Source organism: Cervus canadensis, chromosome 1, assembly GCF_019320065.1.
Source record: "Cervus canadensis isolate Bull #8, Minnesota chromosome 1, ASM1932006v1, whole genome shotgun sequence".
NCBI lineage: Eukaryota > Metazoa > Chordata > Mammalia > Artiodactyla > Cervidae > Cervus > Cervus canadensis.
Genome location: NC_057386.1, coordinates 110,098,662 through 110,117,292, shown reverse-complemented (window position 1 = coordinate 110,117,292; position 18,631 = coordinate 110,098,662). Strand labels below are relative to the sequence as shown.

The window sequence follows — 18,631 nt, the reverse complement described above, 5'->3', positions numbered from 1 at the left end:
CGGCGGCCCCAGGGCCCCGCAGGGCGCCTCCTCGGGGCTGGGGGAGCCGCGGCCCCACACTCGCCCCTCCCCGCCGCCGGGGCCCCCACGCGGTGCGGACCTCACCACGGCCGCCTTTTCTAGCCAGCCCTCAGAGCTGACAGAAGGCAGCGAAGCCCTTGCTCCTTCTCACACCCAACCCTAAAGACAAAGGCCGCCTCCCGCCCCCACCCCTTTTCTCCAGGCAGATACACTCCCAATAGCAAAGGAGGCCCAGTGGGCAAGGTCCGCCCCAGCCCTGCACGCAGGCTTCCTCGCAGGGATCAAGACCCGTGGGGTGATTCTCCTCCTATCTTCCTGCCCCATTGGATGGTGGGGCCCCAGGCTGCAGGCTTCAGCACCCTACCCCCCATGCCCACCGGAAGCACTTGGTCAACAGGGGATGGAATGAACCGGCTTTCAGGGGGGCACCGGCACCACCCCTGCGTCTTCTGACCGCAGGGAATCCACTTTCCAGAGCAACATTTAGAAGAGCCTCTTCCTCTTCAGGAAGCCTTAGAGCTTGTAAGGAGATGGGCAGGGGAGCCAAGGCCGCCTGGAAGAAGATGCAGCGGTACGCACAGCCCACACATCGCCTGCATCTGCATACACCAAACCACAGACAGGGGGCATCTCAGCGGGGAGGAGGGAGAAGCCGGCAGGCTCCTCCCTCAGGGACTGCATGACACCCAACACCAACAAGGCGCCAGCAAGAACTGGGAGGCACGGGGCGTGCATGGGGCCGGCCAATGCCTCCCCACCTCGGTCTCCCAGCCTGGCCTACAGCATTCTCAGTGTGTCTCCAGACCCCTTCTGAGCTTAGAGCTCCAACCAAACACGTCACGATGGGATGAAAAGCACAGAAGATGCTGATACACAATCCTAACAAGTAAATTACAGGGTCCAGAAACCTGGGGAGACCATCCCGGCTTCTCCAAAGCCTGCAGTGCACCCAGACCAGACGGAGCCCAAGTCAGACCCGAGGTGGGTGACAAATGTGGCCCAAGAGCCCAGCTTTTCATCCTCCAAGCGGCCCCTGGAGCACTGTTGCTCTCCACCGTGAAAGGACCAACTGGGCTGCTCCACGTGGACCTGAGCTCGTCTGTAATCATTCAAGACTCTCGGGCTGATCGGTGCTTACAAAACTCATAAACCAGCCCACAGGTCTGCCCTGAGACCGGCCCTCCCTGCCTTCTAACCTGCCCTCCACCACCTGTACCTCAGGAGGGAAATACCTTCTAGACCATATTCCAGACAAAACTCAACATGATTTCTGGGACTAACAAAACCCCTTGGCAGGTGCACTTTCCCCAAATGAGGTCCCTTCTGGCCAGTCACACTTGGTCCTTTATTTCCACCTTACTTGGGCTCCCCTGGGCGGGAGTGCCACCTAGCGCCACCGCACGGTTCTGCAGGCCCCCGGCGACTCGGCCTGCGCACCAAGGCCAGCCCCCCGGCCCCTCCCCACACCGTGAACGCCATGCCCTGCGGGGCCAGGGAGCGGCGGGTGTCCTCCGTTAATTCTCACTGCCCGGGGCTAGTGGAGGCCCCTGAGAAAGAACAGTGAGGGCCGGCGTCCCGAGGCTGGCACAAGGAGCCAGAGGCAGGCCATCAGCCTGGCAGGAGCCTGGGCGAAGCCGGGACAAGCACGGAGGGCCCGCAGGTGGTTTCTTGATCCAAAGGCTGCTCACAGCTCTGCCAGATTCTCCCGTGGGCTTCTCCAGTGTTCCCTAGCAGTCCCACCAGCCCGATGACCTCTGCTGCCCAGAGAGCAAACAGGGCGCAGAGGATACGGACGCCCAGCAGAAAGCTCCCTCCGACCCGGAGCCCAGCCTCATCCATCCCCTGCCCCCTCAAGGGCTCCAGGCACAGGTGCCCCCCAGGCCAGGGAAGAGGAAAGGCTGGAGGCGCTGCCACAGCTCTGGCAGGTCCAGACTCTGAGGACAGAGCTGGGCAGGCCAAGGGTCTGCTTCCCAGCAACCTTACTGTCTGCCCATCTTAACATCCAGAATTGTCTTCTCAACACCTATGAGGTAAGAATCAGAATAGCACTTACTGAATACCCACCCCCAGCCAGCAGGGAACCAGGTATTTATACCTGTGTCATTGTCATCTAAAAGCAGCCTGTTCACAGAGAGGAACAATAAAGCTGTAACAATTACCCGAAGTTAACAAACATGTAAAACGTGCTCCGCACTGTCCAGGGTCATGGAGGGAAGGGATGCCAAGTGCAGGCGGGTGGGTGGGGGCAGGCCACGTGGGAGACCCGACAGGCTGATCCGACAGGCTGATCTGGCTTTCTTTCTTTTCACAGCTGGAATGCTGCACCTTCCTTTTAAAAATACTAATCGGAGCCGGAAACAAGGAAGCGGCGTTAACACAGGGACTGCTCCCTAACGCTGCACAGCCAGGCTGAGCCGACAGCAGGCCGCAGTCCGTGCTCGGATGTGGACTGAGGCGTCGGGGACGCAGCTCACGGCGTCTGCAGTGTTCTTGCAGTGGCTGAGGGGAGTCCACAAACACACGCAGACGAAGCAGGTCCAGTGAACATTAACACCCATCAATCCAGTGGTGTGTGTGGGTAACTCTTCTCTCAGCTTTTCTGCCTTATTCAAATGCTCACAATAGAAAAACTGAAGACTCTGTTTAAGCCACAGAAAAACTCTAAATTCTACTACTGGGGAGAAAAGCCCCAGACCAGGCTGGCACACGGTGCCTCTCCTGAGAACCCCTCTCTGTCCACACAGCAGCTCCTCGCCTGGTGGGAGAGGCAGTCTCCAACCACCACCCTGCACCTCGGGCCCCATCTCCATGGAGTCAGCTCCTCGGTGCAGGAGGAGGACACGTGCCAGCTTCTGCCCCAAAGGCCACCCTTCCACCCTGCCCACATGCCCACACCTGTCCTCAGACCCGGTCAGAAAGGGACACCTCAGAAGTGCCAGAACCTGGGGGGGGGGCGGTTCTGCCACCACATGCCACCCTGCTCACACCACACACCTGCCACCCATGTCACCTGCTGGCACACCTTCAGCCTTTCGGTAAGAAGCACTTACAGAGACACAAGCAGGGCATATCTGAAATCACAGCCGCCACACAAACACAGACTGTGCGACACTCTGGGCACGGTGGGGGGGGGCCTTCCAGCCCCAGGCAGAGCTGTCCCCTCAAAGCCACCTCTCCACAGAGGCCCAGGGGCGACTACCTTCCCCCCGGAGGCCAAACACCAGGCCCGAGCAGCCCAAAATGATCAGGCTCTTTGACCCTGAACCCAAAGCTTTCCCAGGAAGGACATCATGAGTTCCTGAAAAGACACCTGGGGAAGAGTCCTCGTCTCACCCAGCTCTGGCTCTGAGGGCAGGTGTCCTGATCTGACTGGGGCTGCAGGAGGGTGGGCTCCTTAGTCCGTGCCAATCAGACTTAAATGTTAAACTGCCAAGTACACTGAGCCAATACAGGCAGAGAATAAACACATGAGAAATGTTGATGGGGACTCACATTCAGAGCACAGATGACTGCAGGCTGTAATACTGCGTGAGTCTGGAGGCTCTTTATTTCCTCCACCCCTCCACCTGCTCAAGTCAGAACTCATGAGGCGTTTTCCTTTCCCACTCCCACTTCCAATCTATCAGTGCATCCTGTGCACTCTCCCCTCAAAACATAACCGGAATCCAATGTGCAAGCCACAAAATACCGTGAACTAGTGCATGGAACAGAAACACAGCAGACACATACCAAGCATGAGCGGTCACCAGTGGTGAAGGGAGGGACACTGGGATGGGGGTCGCAGGTACAAACTATTATGTACAAAATAAGCTACAAGGATATATTGTATGACATGGAAATACAGTCAGCAGTTTATAATAACTGTAAATGGAGCATGACCTTTAAAACTCGTGAATCACTGGACTGTACGCCTGTAACATACATTCTACATTAATCACACTCCAATAAAGGAAACAGCACCAAGCGCCCGTCCTCTCCCCCACGGCTCCTGCTCTGGCCCCGGCCCCGCCGCTCCTGCTGGGATCCTGTCAGGGCGTCCCAACAGGTCCCCCAGCCTGTCGCCACGGCAGCCAGGACGATCGGATCAGAAGCCACATCACTCAGTGCGCACTCCAAAGGCAGGCAGAGCTGGCGCCGCGGGGCCTCCCGCCCTCCCACCTCTCTGCCCTCGGGCCTCCAGCCACAGGGGCCCTTTGTTCTCCATCAGCAGCGACAAGCGCTCTCTGTCCAATCTGCCCGGACGGCTCTCCCCGCCCCTCGGATGCCCCGGGAGCCCACACGGCACTGAGCCGGCCGCCTTCCTTCCTTCCCTGGTCCTGCCCAGTCAGAGACACTGGGCCCTGTACCTGTCTGTGCTTCCTCCGCGGCATTTCAACCCCTCGACATGCCCACGTGTCCCTGTTTCTCGTCTGTCTGAGCCCCTAAATAAGGGCAGCTCTCTGAGGATGGGAACTCCGGTTCTGTTCACTAGTGAATCCCCTGCAGCTCAACAAGGCCCGGCACATAAAGGAGCTCAAAGATTTGTTGTATGGAGTAAATACGAGAGGAATAATGTTTGTCTGTGACAACGGTTTCACTAACACCCATTGTGGTTCATGTACAATGCTCCTATGCCTAATGAACAATGCCTACTACAGACGGCTACAATAGGTTTAGATGCCAAACACACAGCACAAACTGCGCAGGTGCCCAGACCCTTTCAGACAGCAACTCTACACCCAGCATTCAGCCTGAGGAAAGGCCTGTGTGCAAAGACTTGCTCAACAACATTAATCACCGGTAAAAACCACCAGTGCACCAGAATCCATCACAGAAGCAGAGTCACTTAAAGCTCGTACTTACATGGAGTCTGCAAAATCATCATATTAGGTCGGTGAAAATGTAATTTCAGTTTTTGCACTGTAGAAATTTGCTGTTTGATACTGGAATACATTCTTAAATGACGTGTGTTATACAACATCTTAATGTGCATTTCTCACTTTATGTTTTTTATGCTAATAACTTATTACTTGCCATTTAATTTATATTTATTTTGGACTATGGAAATGATGTTAGACAAACCGCAAATTCGAGCGATTTTCTTATTTGAGTTCAAATGGGTCTTAAAGTGGTGGAGAACGCCCGCAACAAAACAACGCATTTGGCCCAGAAACTGCTAACAAACATACAGTGCAGTGGTAATTCAAAGTTTTGCAAAGGAGACGACAGCCTTGAAGATTAGGACTGTAATGGCCAGACACGGGAAGTTGACAGTGACCAAAGGAGAGGATCATCGAAGCTGATCCCCTCATAACTACACAAGAAGTTGCTGAAGAACTCAATGTTGACCATTCTACAGTTGTTCAGCATTTGAAGCAAACCAGAAAGGTGAAAAAGCTGGATAAGTAGGTGCCTCGTGAGCTGACTGAAAATTTAAAAAAGCATTTTGAAGTGTCATCTTCTCTTACTCTAAACAACAACAGCAAACCATTTCTCAATAGGATTGTGACATGCAACGAAAAGTGGATTTTATACAACAACGGGTGATAACCAGCTCAGTGGTTGGACCAGGAAGCTCCAGAGCACCTTCCAAAGCCAACCTTGCACCAAACAGAGTCATGGTCACTATTTGGTGGTCTACTGCCCATCTGGTCGACTACAGCTTTCTGAATCTCAGTGAACCATTACATCTGAGAAATATGCCCAGCAAATCGATGAGATGCACCAAAAACTGCAACACCTGCAGCTGGCACTGGTCAACAGAAAGGGCCCAATTCTTCTCCATGACAACGCCCAACCACACATCGCACAACCAGCATTTCAAAAGTTGAATGAATTTGGCTAAAGTTTTGCCTCATCTGCAATATTCAGTGACCTCTTGAACATTTACTGACCTCTCACCAACTACCACTTCTTTGATCATCTCAACAACTTTTTGCAAGGAAAACGCCTCCATGACCAGCAGGAGGCAGAGAATGCTTTCGAAGAATTTATCGAATCCTGAAGCACAGATTTTTACACCACAGGAATAAATCAACTTATTTCTCATTGGCAAAATTGTGTTGATTGTAACGGTTCCTATTTTGATTAATAAAGATGTGTTTGAATCTAATTATGAGGATTTAAAATTCATGATCTGAGACCGCAATTACTTTTGCACCAACCTAAAGATACAAAACAGGAGCAGCCGCCCCTGGACGGCACAGGACGAGCTGCACGGGTCCCCTTATAAGCAGCGTTCTCAATAAACATGCACTACAGAGCCATGCAAGTGAGGAGACGGAGCCGCGCACCCCAAGGGTGGCCTGTAAAGTTACACGCACATTTCTGACTGCTGCACGGACGGAGGCTGGTGCCTCTAATCTCTACATTGTTCAAGGGTCAACTGTATATCCATTTAAAAACAGAGACAGACCGGAAGTGAATATATGAAAAATAAAGCCCACGATTATGCAACAAATCATCTGGTGAGAAGGAGGGGGATCATGACTGTCCTCCCTGCTTTCCAACATTCTGTCGGAGCATTAACATCACCTCTGTCATTTAAGAGAGAATGAGACAGAAGGGGGCCGACACCACTCACCAGGAAAAGGACAGCCTTTTTCAACCAACAGTGCTGGGCACACCGGACATCCCCGTGAATAAAGTCAGACACTTCCCTTACACGACATAAAAAACAACTCCAAATGGGTCAGAGACCTAAACATCAGACCTAAAACCATAAAATTCTTAGAGGAGAGACTTCCCCTGTGGTCCAATGGTTAAGCCTCCACGGAGCTCCCAAGCAGGGGGCTGGGGTTTGATGACACACGATGGGGCAACGAAGTCCGTGCACACCTTGAGCCAGTGCTCCTCCACGAGAGAGACCCCGGGACGAGCAGCCCGGCACCGCCCCCACTCACCACAACAGACAGCCGGCACAGCCAATAAACACATTTAAAGAGGAAGACAGAGCAGGACTAACTTCAGCCCGGCTCTTTCAGCAATAAGCTCAGCTCTCCCAGACCTCTCGCTGAGCTGTGCCACTCTGCTCCCATGTCCTGTCACTGTCCACAGCCTGGAACTTATGAGCTAATTCAACCCTGTCCTCTCTACAATCATCTTTCAGGTACTGACGCACATATGGCAGTAATTCCAGTTATACAAACAATGGATGCTAAAAAAAACTACTGACGTTGGTCTTTTGTGAATGAGGAAGCAGCAGATTTCTTCCACACGCAAATTCTCTTGGAATTCCTTGGAAATGAGTGGGGATTTCCTGAAAGCAGGTGAGCAGGTCACAGAGTGGGTCAGCCTGACAGATGCTCAGGGTCAGAGGGAAGTAAGCGTGGGTCTAACACTCCAGTGGGGTCATGGGTCACAGTCTCACAAGTACTTTACTAGTTGGAAGGATATGTTTACACAGGAAACCACCAACGACAAAGGAAATACACAGCGTTCGGCATACTTACAAAGTGTGACTAACAAACTATACAATGACCCCTCACCAAAAGGAGTCTGGAGTATGTGACCCTAAAACAGAAAACCTGGAAAGTGATCTGTCTGAATCCACACAGCTACTAAGGAGCACAGACAGAACCAGCCTTCAGGACCGGGACCCTGGCTGCCGGGGGGCAGCCAAGCTGGATTAATGATACGGGGAGGCTCACAGGGAAACCCACACACATCACCCCAAATACCATCAAGTCTCTGCTTTCACAGGTTATCAGGGTCTATTGACAGTGCAGGTATTTCATTTGTTAAATTAAGGGTGAAAAGAAAGCAATTTTTAAACTCACACCTTTATACTCAATTTCAGCACTGACAGTCTGCTAGGAGTCAGGAATGACCCAGTGCTGCGGGAAGCCCAGGTGAGTTAAGGTCACTAGCCGTCACTTGAGCCGTAGCTGTCACCATGTGACACCCAACAGCACCCCCACTTCCCGGGGCAAGAACACTTTGAGCGGTAATGATAAAGAAACGGACGGTTTCAGTCTGGTTCTGGTGAGAACATATCCACATCACCCAAGTCCAACCCTTCCGCTCACCCTCAGACTGAGGAAGCATGACCAGCCAGGATGCCAGCGCCAGGGGAAGGCATGAGCTCCCAAGATTTCAGAGGCTTTGGGGAGACCAGGGGTGAGTCTGCAGACAGAAGCCTGACACGACGCCCAGCGTTTGACTTCTGCATCACCCCAAACCCACTGGAGACGTGAGCTCCAGGAAAGCACATTCCACTTCCTCAGACGGCTTAACTCCGGGGCAACTTACACAGGGACAGGAACTGTGCTCCAGGAGAATGCAAACAGGCTCCCCCGGTTCCTACCTCCCAGTGGCCAGCAAGCTTGGGTGGGACGTCCAAGCCCAGCTTCTCCAGCTCTCGCTGCCGGTACTTCTCGTACTGCCGGTAGCCGGCATACCCGCCACCTGTGGCGACCAGGATGGGCAGGGGGCGCAGCAGGGACAAGGTGCGGGCAGGGGCAGTGTGGACTTTCCTGGCATCTGCAACAAAAAACAGGAGAATGTTGAGCCAGGAGAAGGGGCAGGGTTGAGTCATGCAAACACGGCACCAACAGGAAGGCTGGGACCAGCCCTCAGCAAAGCTGACCAGACCCCAGAGATCTGACAAGCAGGAGCAGCCCTGAGTCACTGCAGACGCTGCTGCCTCCAGAGGCTACCTACTCACACATCTTCCCCATGAAACAACAATGTACCTCGACTGCCGCCATAGCTACAGGGCTTAAGATGAAAACATCAAATGCAAAGAGGTCAAGAAAATATCCCAGGGTGCCCTGCTGGCTACCCACAGGGCCAGACAGGGACAGGCTCTCTGATCTCACTTTTCTGACCCAGACCCAGTTCTGACTGGACAGTAGTATTCTTTCAAAGGCAAAATTGCATAAGCTCTTACAATTCAACAGTAAAAGACAAATAGTCCAATTAAAAAACACACCAAGGGCTTCCTTTGTGGCTCAGTGGTGAAGAATCTGCTTGCCAATGCAGGAGACACAGGTTCTATCCCTGCTCTGGGAAGACCCCACATGCCAGGGAGCAACTAAGCACGTCCGTCACAACTGTCGAGCCTGTGCTCTAGCGCCTGGGAAGCCAAACTACCTGCCAGCCGAGAGCCCATGCTCCACAACAGGAGACACCACCGCAGTGAGGAGCCCGTGCGCAACAGAGACCCGGCACAGCCAAAGATAAGTAAAACAATAAATAAATAAATACAAACATACTAAGGATGTGAACAGACGTTTCTCCAAAGAAGATAGAGGAATGGCCAGTCAGTACATGCAAAGATGCTCAACATCCATTATGGGTTGAATTATGTCCCCCCAAACCAGGTGGCTCCATGGTAAAGAATCCACCTGCCAATGTAGGAGCCACAAGAGACTTGAGTTCAATCCCTGGCTGGGGAAGATCCCCTGAAGAAGGAAGTGGCAACCCACTCCAGTCTTCTTGCCTGGGAAATCCCACGGACAGAGGAGCCTGTGGGCTATAGTCCATGGGGCCTTGAAGAATCAAACACAACTCGGTGACTGAGCTCACACACACATACAGAATTCACATGCTGAGGTCCTGATCCCAGCACCTCGGACTGTCACCTTTCTTGGATAGAAGGTCTCTACAGAGGGAATCAAGTTAAAATAAGGTCCCCACAGTGGGGACCTAATAATATGACTCGTCCATAAGAAGAGAAAATCTGGAGACAGATATGCATATGGGGAGAAGGCCATCTGAAGACAAGGGCAGCGAGGTGAAGGCAGCAAGTGAAGAAGACTGTGGCACAGTGAGAAGAGGGCTTTGGAGTTTTTGTTTTTCTTTTTCTCTGGCCATGCCGAGAGGTTCGTGGGATTTTAGTTCCTAGACAAGGGACTGAACCTGGGCCCTTAGCAGTGAGAGCTTCAAGTCCTAACCACTGGACCACCAGGGAATTCCCTGCTGCTTCTTTTTTTAATGAGCAAGTATGGATGTCATTAATCTCTTCCATCTTCGGATTATTCCTAAAGAACCCTTATTACTTAACAGCTAAACAGTCTACCTCTGACCAGAAAAACCTGTCAGAAAGCAAGAAACATTTTTTTTCTTCTGGATTATCTGGTGAGGACAGACCTGCTGTACACAATCTCACGGCACTAAGCCAGCATCCCAGGCTGACGGGTCACACCCTCCTCAGTGCTTTGACTACACCGGTCCTTGCTTCAATTACAGGTCTCTTTCTCTTGCCCTCCAAAGGCTTTCTTTCCTCCTCTAACAGGAAGCCGCAAGCAGAGGGTGCCCTCCACTCCTGACTGCCTCCCCGCTGTGTTTGTCACTTTATAAAAGCACAGTTTTTCTGCAGATCTGTGACATCCTGACTTCATTTCTGAGGGTCCCCTCCATCCTTCAAAGTGAGTCTTACATGTTTCCACACGCAAGTCCTAATTAAGTAACACTCAGATATGCCCCTATTTAACTACCTTAATAAGCCTTTTGTTTTTATTCTCACTAACCATCTCATTTTATTCCCAAGGTATGATTACTGGGCAGTCAAAAACAGCTTTTGGTACAACAGAATAAAAAGGCTATCTAGATAATAAAAACAACACACATTTTTGTACAGATTCAAACAGCTGCTTAAAAGATCCAAAAAGTTCATAACCTAGTGCTGATGTGGGTGTGGGGAACTGATGTACTCATGAGCCTTTTCTGCTCAGGACAACCCTCTCTGAAGAGCAATTTGGTCTAAATACCAAGTTATAAAATACACAAACCTTTTAAGTCAGAAATTCTAAGTCACCAAATTTATCCTGAGGATGCATAAAAATATGTTATTACAGAACTGTCTGTAATAGAAGAAGAGTTCAGTTCAGTTGCTCAGTCGTGTCCGACTCTTTGCGACCCCATGACTACAGCACACCAGGCTTCCCTGTCCATCACCAACTCCTGGAGTTCACTCAAACTCATGTCCATTGAGTCAGTGATGCCATCCAACCATCTCATCCTCTGTCGTCCCCCCTTTTCCTCCTGCCTTCAATCTTTCCCAGCATCAGGGTCTTTTCAAATGAGTCAGCTTGTCACATCAGGTGGCCAAAGTATTGGAATGTCAGCTTCAACATCAGTCCTTCCAATGAATTTTCAGGGTTGATTTCCTTTAGGATGGACTGGTTGGATCTCCTTGCAGTCCAAGGGACTCTCAAGAGTCTTCTCCAGCACCACAGTTCAAAAGACTAGGAGCAGCTTAAATGTCCAATACCAAATGGTACAGTCAAGTGACGGAACACCACATATGCACCCAGTAAAAATAATCGGATAACAGCAGCTAAAGCTTCAGTGGTACCTATGTGCCAGGTACTCTAAGCACTTCATGGGCACAATTCCATCTGATTCTAACGACAGCCCTATCAAATAGGTGCTGCGTTTGTGTGGATTTACCGATGAGCAAACTGAAGCAGAGAGGCCAGCACTGTCTCTAATCGCTGCTTGTGCTTAGTCGCTCAGTCGAGTCCGACTCTTGGCAACCCCACAGACTGTAGCCTGCCAGGCGCCTCTGTCCATGGAATTTTTCAGGCAAGAATACTGGAGTGCGTTGCCATTTCCTTCTCCAGAGGATTTTCCCCACCCAGGGATCTAACTCACATCTCTTGAGCCTCCTGCATTGGTACGCAGATTCTTTACCACTGTGTCACCTGGGAAGTCCAATCTTTTCTAAGTAGAAAATTGCTACTTACTTGTGGAAAAGCTTCTGAGAGGCGGCTTCCTCAAGGACTGAAGGAAGTGGCTCAAGGCAACATCTTCACAGTGAGGACGCCTATAATCAAGCAAAAAGGAACCGTTAAGCATTTTTTTAATTAAAAAAAATTAGAGGATCAACTGCGAAAATTTGAATACAATCTATAGAGTCAATAATACTATTGCATTCATTTAATCTCCCAATTTTGACCACTGAACAGTACTGTCCTTTTGTAAGAAAATGTCCTTATAGGAAAAGGGCTCAAATATTTAAAGGTAAAGGGGCACCAAGTGTTTCAGAAGAAAATATATACATATACACACTCACAAAAAGAAAAAAAGGAAGAGAAGGGAAAATGATAAAGCAGATATAGCTGACATATGGGGAATCAGAGTACCGGGCATTTGGAAATTCTCTGTACTATTTTCATAACTTTTCTGAAATCTAAAACTTTTTCACAAAAGAATTACTCTTTTCTTAAGACCATAATAAGCAGTAAAGCTGTACTTACACAAAAAGCATGTTTCTTCACCACAAAAGAACAGCTCTACACAGCCTTGTGGCCTCTAACTCCTATTAATTAAAGAGCCTAATAAAGTGGCTGAAATTTAAATTTTTTTTCTTTTTGGGCTGTGCCACAAAACCTGCAGGATTGAACTTGTGCCCCCAGCAGTGGAAGCACAGAGTTCTAACCACAGGACCACCAGAGAACACTCTGAATTTTCAAACTTTAAATGTTTACCCTGGGGAAAGAATGACGCAAACAAATCAGGCTGAGCTACTCTAATCTACTTTGAGTCTGGAAGGCTCAACTTGTTTGGAATTTTAAAATTATTATCTGTGGTTACTTTGCCACAAAAGCTACTTTCACAGGGTAAAAGGGTTTTCAAGCATTCTGAGAAAAAAAAAAATGACCATTTTCATGGCTTCAAGCTGTAAGGAAATAGTATTTTATTATTTGTCTCTCTTCATTTCCTCTTTACCCAGGGAAATAGGACACATCTCCAGTGCAGTAAGTGACTGTGCGAGCAAGGAAAGCATTGATGAATTTTTAGTAAACAATTGGCTCTTTCCTTAATCAGCAAACACCCCAACTTCAATTCAGATAGCACTTCAGTTCCCCCAAATATTGACCTGAAATCTAAAGTAAAGAAACTATGTCTTGTTAGTAAGGGTTTCTTTTTTCCCTTCGGAGTCTTTCATAAAAGTAGAAATTTACTCTATTATAAATGTCTAAACTGCTATTTTTGTGGAAAATAGAACGGCATTTATGACTTTCATACAGTAATATTTCCATTCATGGATTCTTAGTAGTTATGTCTTACATAAATATCCTATAAATATTATCAGTGGAGAAGGCAATGGCACCCCACTCCAGTACTCTTGCCTGGAAAATCCCATGGATGGAGGAGCCTGGTGGGCTGCCGTCCATGGGGTCGCTAAGAGTCGGACACGACTGAGCGACTTCACTTTCACTTTTCACTTTCACACATTGGAGAAGGAAATGGCAACCCACTCCAGTGTTTTTGCCTCGAGAACCCAGGGACAGGGGAGCCTGGTGGGCTGCCTTCTATGGGATCACACAGAGTTGGGCGTGACTGAAGTGACTTAGCAGCAGCAGCAGCAAACATGATCAGATTTAAACACCTTCATTTACTCCTGTGAAAATTCCTTGACTTAATAACACTCTCACAGCATGGGGCTAACAGGGTGAATCTGATTCTCCTACAGGCAAGCAAGATCTGTATGCAGAACAAATCTGGGACCTTGACCATCACCACCCCCTCAGAGGCCAGATGGACGGACAGCTACTAACACAAAGGAGGGTATGTTGCAGTAGGTGAATGTTCTTTCAGAGTGAACAATGCTCATCTCTTAACTGGACACTCCCACTGCAAAAGCAAGCGTCTAAAACTCTGCTTTCCAAGTGGAATTAGAACAAGAAGTGTACATTCTGACTGAAGGCTGCATTGTCGTGTGGTGCACACTGCTGCATTGTGCATTCCAGAACTGCTGCTGAGCCCCCTAACTGAAAGAATGCTTGCAGACTTGAATAAGGCTTTCCCCCGCCTGGGGTGGGGCGTGGTTAGGGGAGGTAGAAGTGGGAGATCATGGTTTATCCACTGTAACCCAATGCACAGCACCCAGGTAGCTGGTTTGCATTCAGCTCTTCCCAAGAACAAAGTCAAGGTCTTGCCATCCACTGCTGCAGCCCTAGCTCCTGAAACAAGTACCTGGCAAATAGCTCATTGCATCAGCTTGTCTTTCATTTCTGGATCATTCTCATTCTCATATCAATGCCACACTTTCCCTGATCTTATAGGAACACTGCCCACCCCACTGCGGGTGTGCAGAAAGAGCAATGTTCACTGCCATCACTTCCTCGCCTCCCCGTCTCTCTTAATTCCACTCAGCCAGGCTTTTGTTCCCACCACATCATCTCCTGCCAAGGTCACCTCTTCCACGCTGCCAACCCCTACTCGCATTTCTTGGACCTCATGTTATTTGACCTCTCAGCAGCATTTGTCACATTTTTCCTCCAATTGAGGTATAACATTATATTAGTTTCAGGTGTAGGATATTATTGCCTATTTGTATATATTGTGGAAGAATCCCCGCAATAAATCTAGTTAAACATCCCTCACCATACATATTTGCAAATTTTTCTTGTGATGAGAGATACTCTCTTAGCAACTTTCAAATACACAAGACAGTACTAGTAACTATAGTCCCCACACTGTACAGTATATGCCTGGGACTTTCATGTTTTTTAACTGGGAGTTTGTCTCTTTCAACACCTTCATTCACTCCTTGCCCTTCTTGAAACACACATAGCCTTTGGAACCCGATTTTCCTCCTGTCTGTCCGGTCTCCCTAACTTCAAACAGCTGCCATGCCCAAGGCTCAGACACCTGTTTTGTCTATGCTGTAGCCCTAGAGATGTTCACCCAGTCTGGTTTTAAACAGCCAGATGCAGAGGACTCCCCTCACTGCTATCACAGAGACCTCCAGACCGTATTTCAACCTGGCTACCCAAAATCCTCACTTTGAATCACCTCAAACTGAGTTTGTCCAAAACAGAATTCCCAACCCTCCCTCACTCCCCTTGAACGGCTCCATCCCCCAGAGCTGTCCATCTGTGGCAGAGACTAGTCAGATGGTTATTAAATCCACTTCCTCTACTCAATAGATCAGATTCCCTAGAAGTGAGTTCTAACCACTGTAAGAACCATTCAGACTTCCCAGGTCCCCTTCCGGCCTGTTACATGGACACAAACACACAGATCTTGGGCAGCCATGTGTTACAGGTGGCGAGAGACGGGCCCTCAAATCACGCTGCCCTCCCAATTAGAAGCAACCTGAACTTACATGATAGAGACAAAACTTTCACTGTGTTAAGTCACCAAAATGCTAGAATTTGCCTGTTACCGGTAGCAACACTGCTATAATTAATACAGCATCCCAGAAAAAAGGCACCACAATTCCCCCAGTGCACAGGTTGAAACCCTAGGACTCCTTTGCAAGTCCTTTCTTTCTCACTGTCCACACTCAATCCACTGACAAGGCATGAAGCCCCCACTTTAAATACACCCTTATCTGCCTACCTCTCTTCCCTGGCCTGAGCCACTGGAGCTGCTGCTGGACAGCTGCACTGGCCTGTTCTCCCTGTGTGGCCTCCATGTCCCATGTATCACAGAACATCCAGACTGACCTTTTCAAAACAGACCCTACGTAAGTAAGTGGTCCTCTGAACCTCAGACCTCCTGCTACTTCCCCTCTCCTCATGCATCCACTCCCACCCCTTGCACACCCACCCCTCTGCATATGCTGTCTGCTCCGCTGGGCACACCCCTCCAGCTGGTTTAGTCCCTCCTCACTCAATTCTCTGCTCAAATGCTTCCTCCTGACCACAAGCCCAAGAGTTCTCTCTCTGGAGTGCTAACTCCTTAATTAAATTCCTTTATTTTTCTTTGTAACAACTTCTCAATACCTGAAATGAACTGATTTTATATATATTCACTTATTTGTTTCTGTCTGTACTTGTCGACAAATACAAGGGTTTGTCTGTCTTCCCCCTGGGCCTCAATCTCAACAGTGAGATTAAGCTTCAAAGAAATGAACGACTACGTTCAATCACATGTACCTTCTGTATGGTGAACCCACGTGCACCTCCTGTAAGCAGGCAATTAAAGCCCATGATTAAGCACTCAAGTCTGACTTTGGGGCTCAGATCTTCATCCCTCCACTTGTTAACTAATTCTAAGCCTCAGTTTCTCCACCTCTAAAAACTGGACCTACCCCATTAGGAATAAATGAGACAATCACATAAAACCTTAGTCCCAGGCCCTGGCACCTAGCTCCATATTACTCTTATAAAAAGTAATGCAAGTGATATTCAGCTGGCACACACTAGGATGGCCACATCAACTGTGACCACTGTTCACCCTAACTGGTCTGTGTCCACACTGTCATAGTTTTTAAATATTTTTATGATTTATTTATTTATTATTATTTTTGACTGTGCTGGGTCTTTGCTGAGAAGAAGCAGCTTTCTCAAGCTGTGGGGAGTGGGAGCTACTCTCTAGTTGTGGTACTTGAGCTTCTAATTGCAGTGGCTTCTCTTGTTGCAGAGTTTTGGCTCCCCGGGCTCTAGAGCACAAGCTCAACAGTTATGGCACATGGGCTTAATTGCTCCATGGCATGTGGGATCTTCCCAGAACAGGGATCTAACCTGTGTCTCCTGCATTGGCAGGCAGATTCTTTACCACTGAGGCACCAGGAAAGCCCAGTTTTAAAATATTTTTAACATCACCCTTGGTCCCTCCTGCTTTTTACAGTTGTGAAAAGTTCTCCTGAAAGTGAACTGGCAGGTTTCTCAAGGCCTTATTCCATGTTCTATCTCATATTATTTAGTGTGTTATCTCTCTCTTCTACTAAACTGTAAAGTTCTTTCAATGCAAGGCCTGTATCTTTTAATTCCTCTCTTTTCTCCTGCCTTCCCCCATCACCCCTGATACTATAGTTGACAGTGGCAGGAATGCCATAAATACTCCTGAAGGAAAGTCCTGCACAACCACCCACCCCCTAGGTACTGTGGTCATATGTGCCTGAGCCAAAGAATCGTCCAGAGCATCCATAAAAAATACAGTTGCCAGGGCCCCACCCTACACCTACTGAGCCTGAATTTGGCAGCATTGTGGGGATATACCTGGGAATCTCTTTTACTAATAAACACCAACTCCATTCTTTTATCAAATTTAGGAAACATGGCCCTAAATTATCACTTATAATTACTTTTTCTATTCTCTCACCTGTCACATATCACTTAGTGGAAAACTGCAGTATGAAGCTTTCAACTATATGTCTCACAGACAGACACTGCTTTACTTAAAAATCATGGAAATGTTATCTTTTGGGGGTTTTTTGCATCTCAATATAGTTTCCATCTGGGTATGTAACAGCTTTGAAAACTGAATTACTGTACCCAAATCCTCACCCCTCCTACCCAGTGGACCTAAATCTAGTTGTATCTACCTACACTGGTATTAAAGTTTTGACTTTTTTCCCTTTTTATTTTGTTTTTCTTTTTTCCCTTTTTAAATGATAGTGGGTGAAGTCATCTTCCTCACCATCGTTAAAAAAAAAAAAAAAAAAACGGTTATTTTTTTAGTCTTTCCAATTTCTGACACATTTTAGATGATTTCACAACTGACTGATAAACAGCACAACTGGTAACAACATTAAAACCACAGAGACCCTCTTGTTCAAATCCTAACAACTACCACCACACTGTGGAGCCCTCTCTTGAGAAAGTTACACCATTTCTGAGTAGTTAATAATAGGAGAGTGAAGCTTTCCTGGCCAGGGCAATGACATTTTCTGTTCCCTCTCAGCCTGAAACCAGTGTCTCTACTTCCCAAAATTACAGCGCAAGCTCTGGTCCACAGTGACAAAATGAAGCCAGGCCGAAACACAAAAGTTGTGGGTCTCCCACATCTTAGCTCTTCGAAATGACATCGAGCGACAGATTCTGAGTTAAGCTACCAAGATTTTAATCCATTTTCCGAGAGTCCAAATGCTCCCATGCTAGTTCTTACATAAGCTATTTCGAATAATGAATGTCCTCACGGTGGGCAGCCTGAAGGAAAGGTCCCTGCGTGAGACACAGAGGTACCTGGGAAGGAGTCTCAGCTCTGCTGCTACCTGGCTGGGTGGAACTGAGCAAGTCCCTCCCTCTATCAGGGCCTCGACTTCCCCAAAAAGAAAGGGCTGGATTTACGACCTCTCTAACAATCTAAGAGTTGACAGTCACCAGGGAAACCGAGACCCTATTTCCATCATGGACTATTTTGAGATTACGGAATCCAACCCTCTCACTTCAGAGACCAAGAATCCGAAGTGAAAGCCGCCCAACTCCCACGCCAGTGCTCTTCCCACATCTCGCCGCCCCTCCCAGCAACACGACTCCCTGAGAAAGAAGCGCCCAGCCCTGCCTCGGCTCTAGTGGCGGACACGCAGCCCATTTCACCTGGTTTAGGGGGTGCTTTTTGTTTATGTTTTTGGTCCCTTGTGGAGTGGAAAGGACAAAGAGAGAGGTTTAGGCCAGACTCGGACCGTCCTAGGCGGAGGCAGTCGCACCTGCGCCCGAGCTCGAGGTGAAGGTGAGTGGCTCCGTCTGCACTCGAGCACTCCTCAGGGCGAGCCCGCGACAGAGAAACGACTCCTCTCTCTAGACCCCGGTTTGGCTCGCGCCGCCCTCCTCCCCCGAGGAGGCTCCCCAAACAGTTGTACCTGCTCCGCCACGCGACCCCGGGCAGCCACCTCAGGCACCCCTGCCCCATGGACACCGCCATCTTGTCTCCTCCTTCTCGGCGGGACACGCCCCCCTTTTACACGAGGGGCGCACGCATGTGACGTGACGAGACGCCGAACTCTCGG

At 49.0% G+C, this 18,631-nt stretch overlaps 1 protein-coding gene across 2 annotated transcripts in view; it reads right to left on the bottom strand.

Annotated features, from left to right (window-relative positions):
• PISD (phosphatidylserine decarboxylase) overlaps positions 1 to 18,631 on the bottom strand; it is a 27,712-nt gene extending 9,081 nt beyond the window's left edge. The window contains exons 1-3 of one of the 2 annotated variants that reach the window (XM_043435997.1): positions 18,485 to 18,631; positions 11,691 to 11,770; positions 8,306 to 8,481 (exon numbers count right to left, since the gene is read on the bottom strand). In XM_043435997.1, the coding sequence (XP_043291932.1) occupies positions 8,306 to 8,481; positions 11,691 to 11,770; positions 18,485 to 18,546 (318 nt within the window). In that variant the 5' untranslated portion in view covers positions 18,547 to 18,631. The remainder of the gene's footprint in view (positions 1 to 8,305; positions 8,482 to 11,690; positions 11,771 to 18,484) is intronic. The other variant, XM_043435987.1, reaches the window with a different exon arrangement.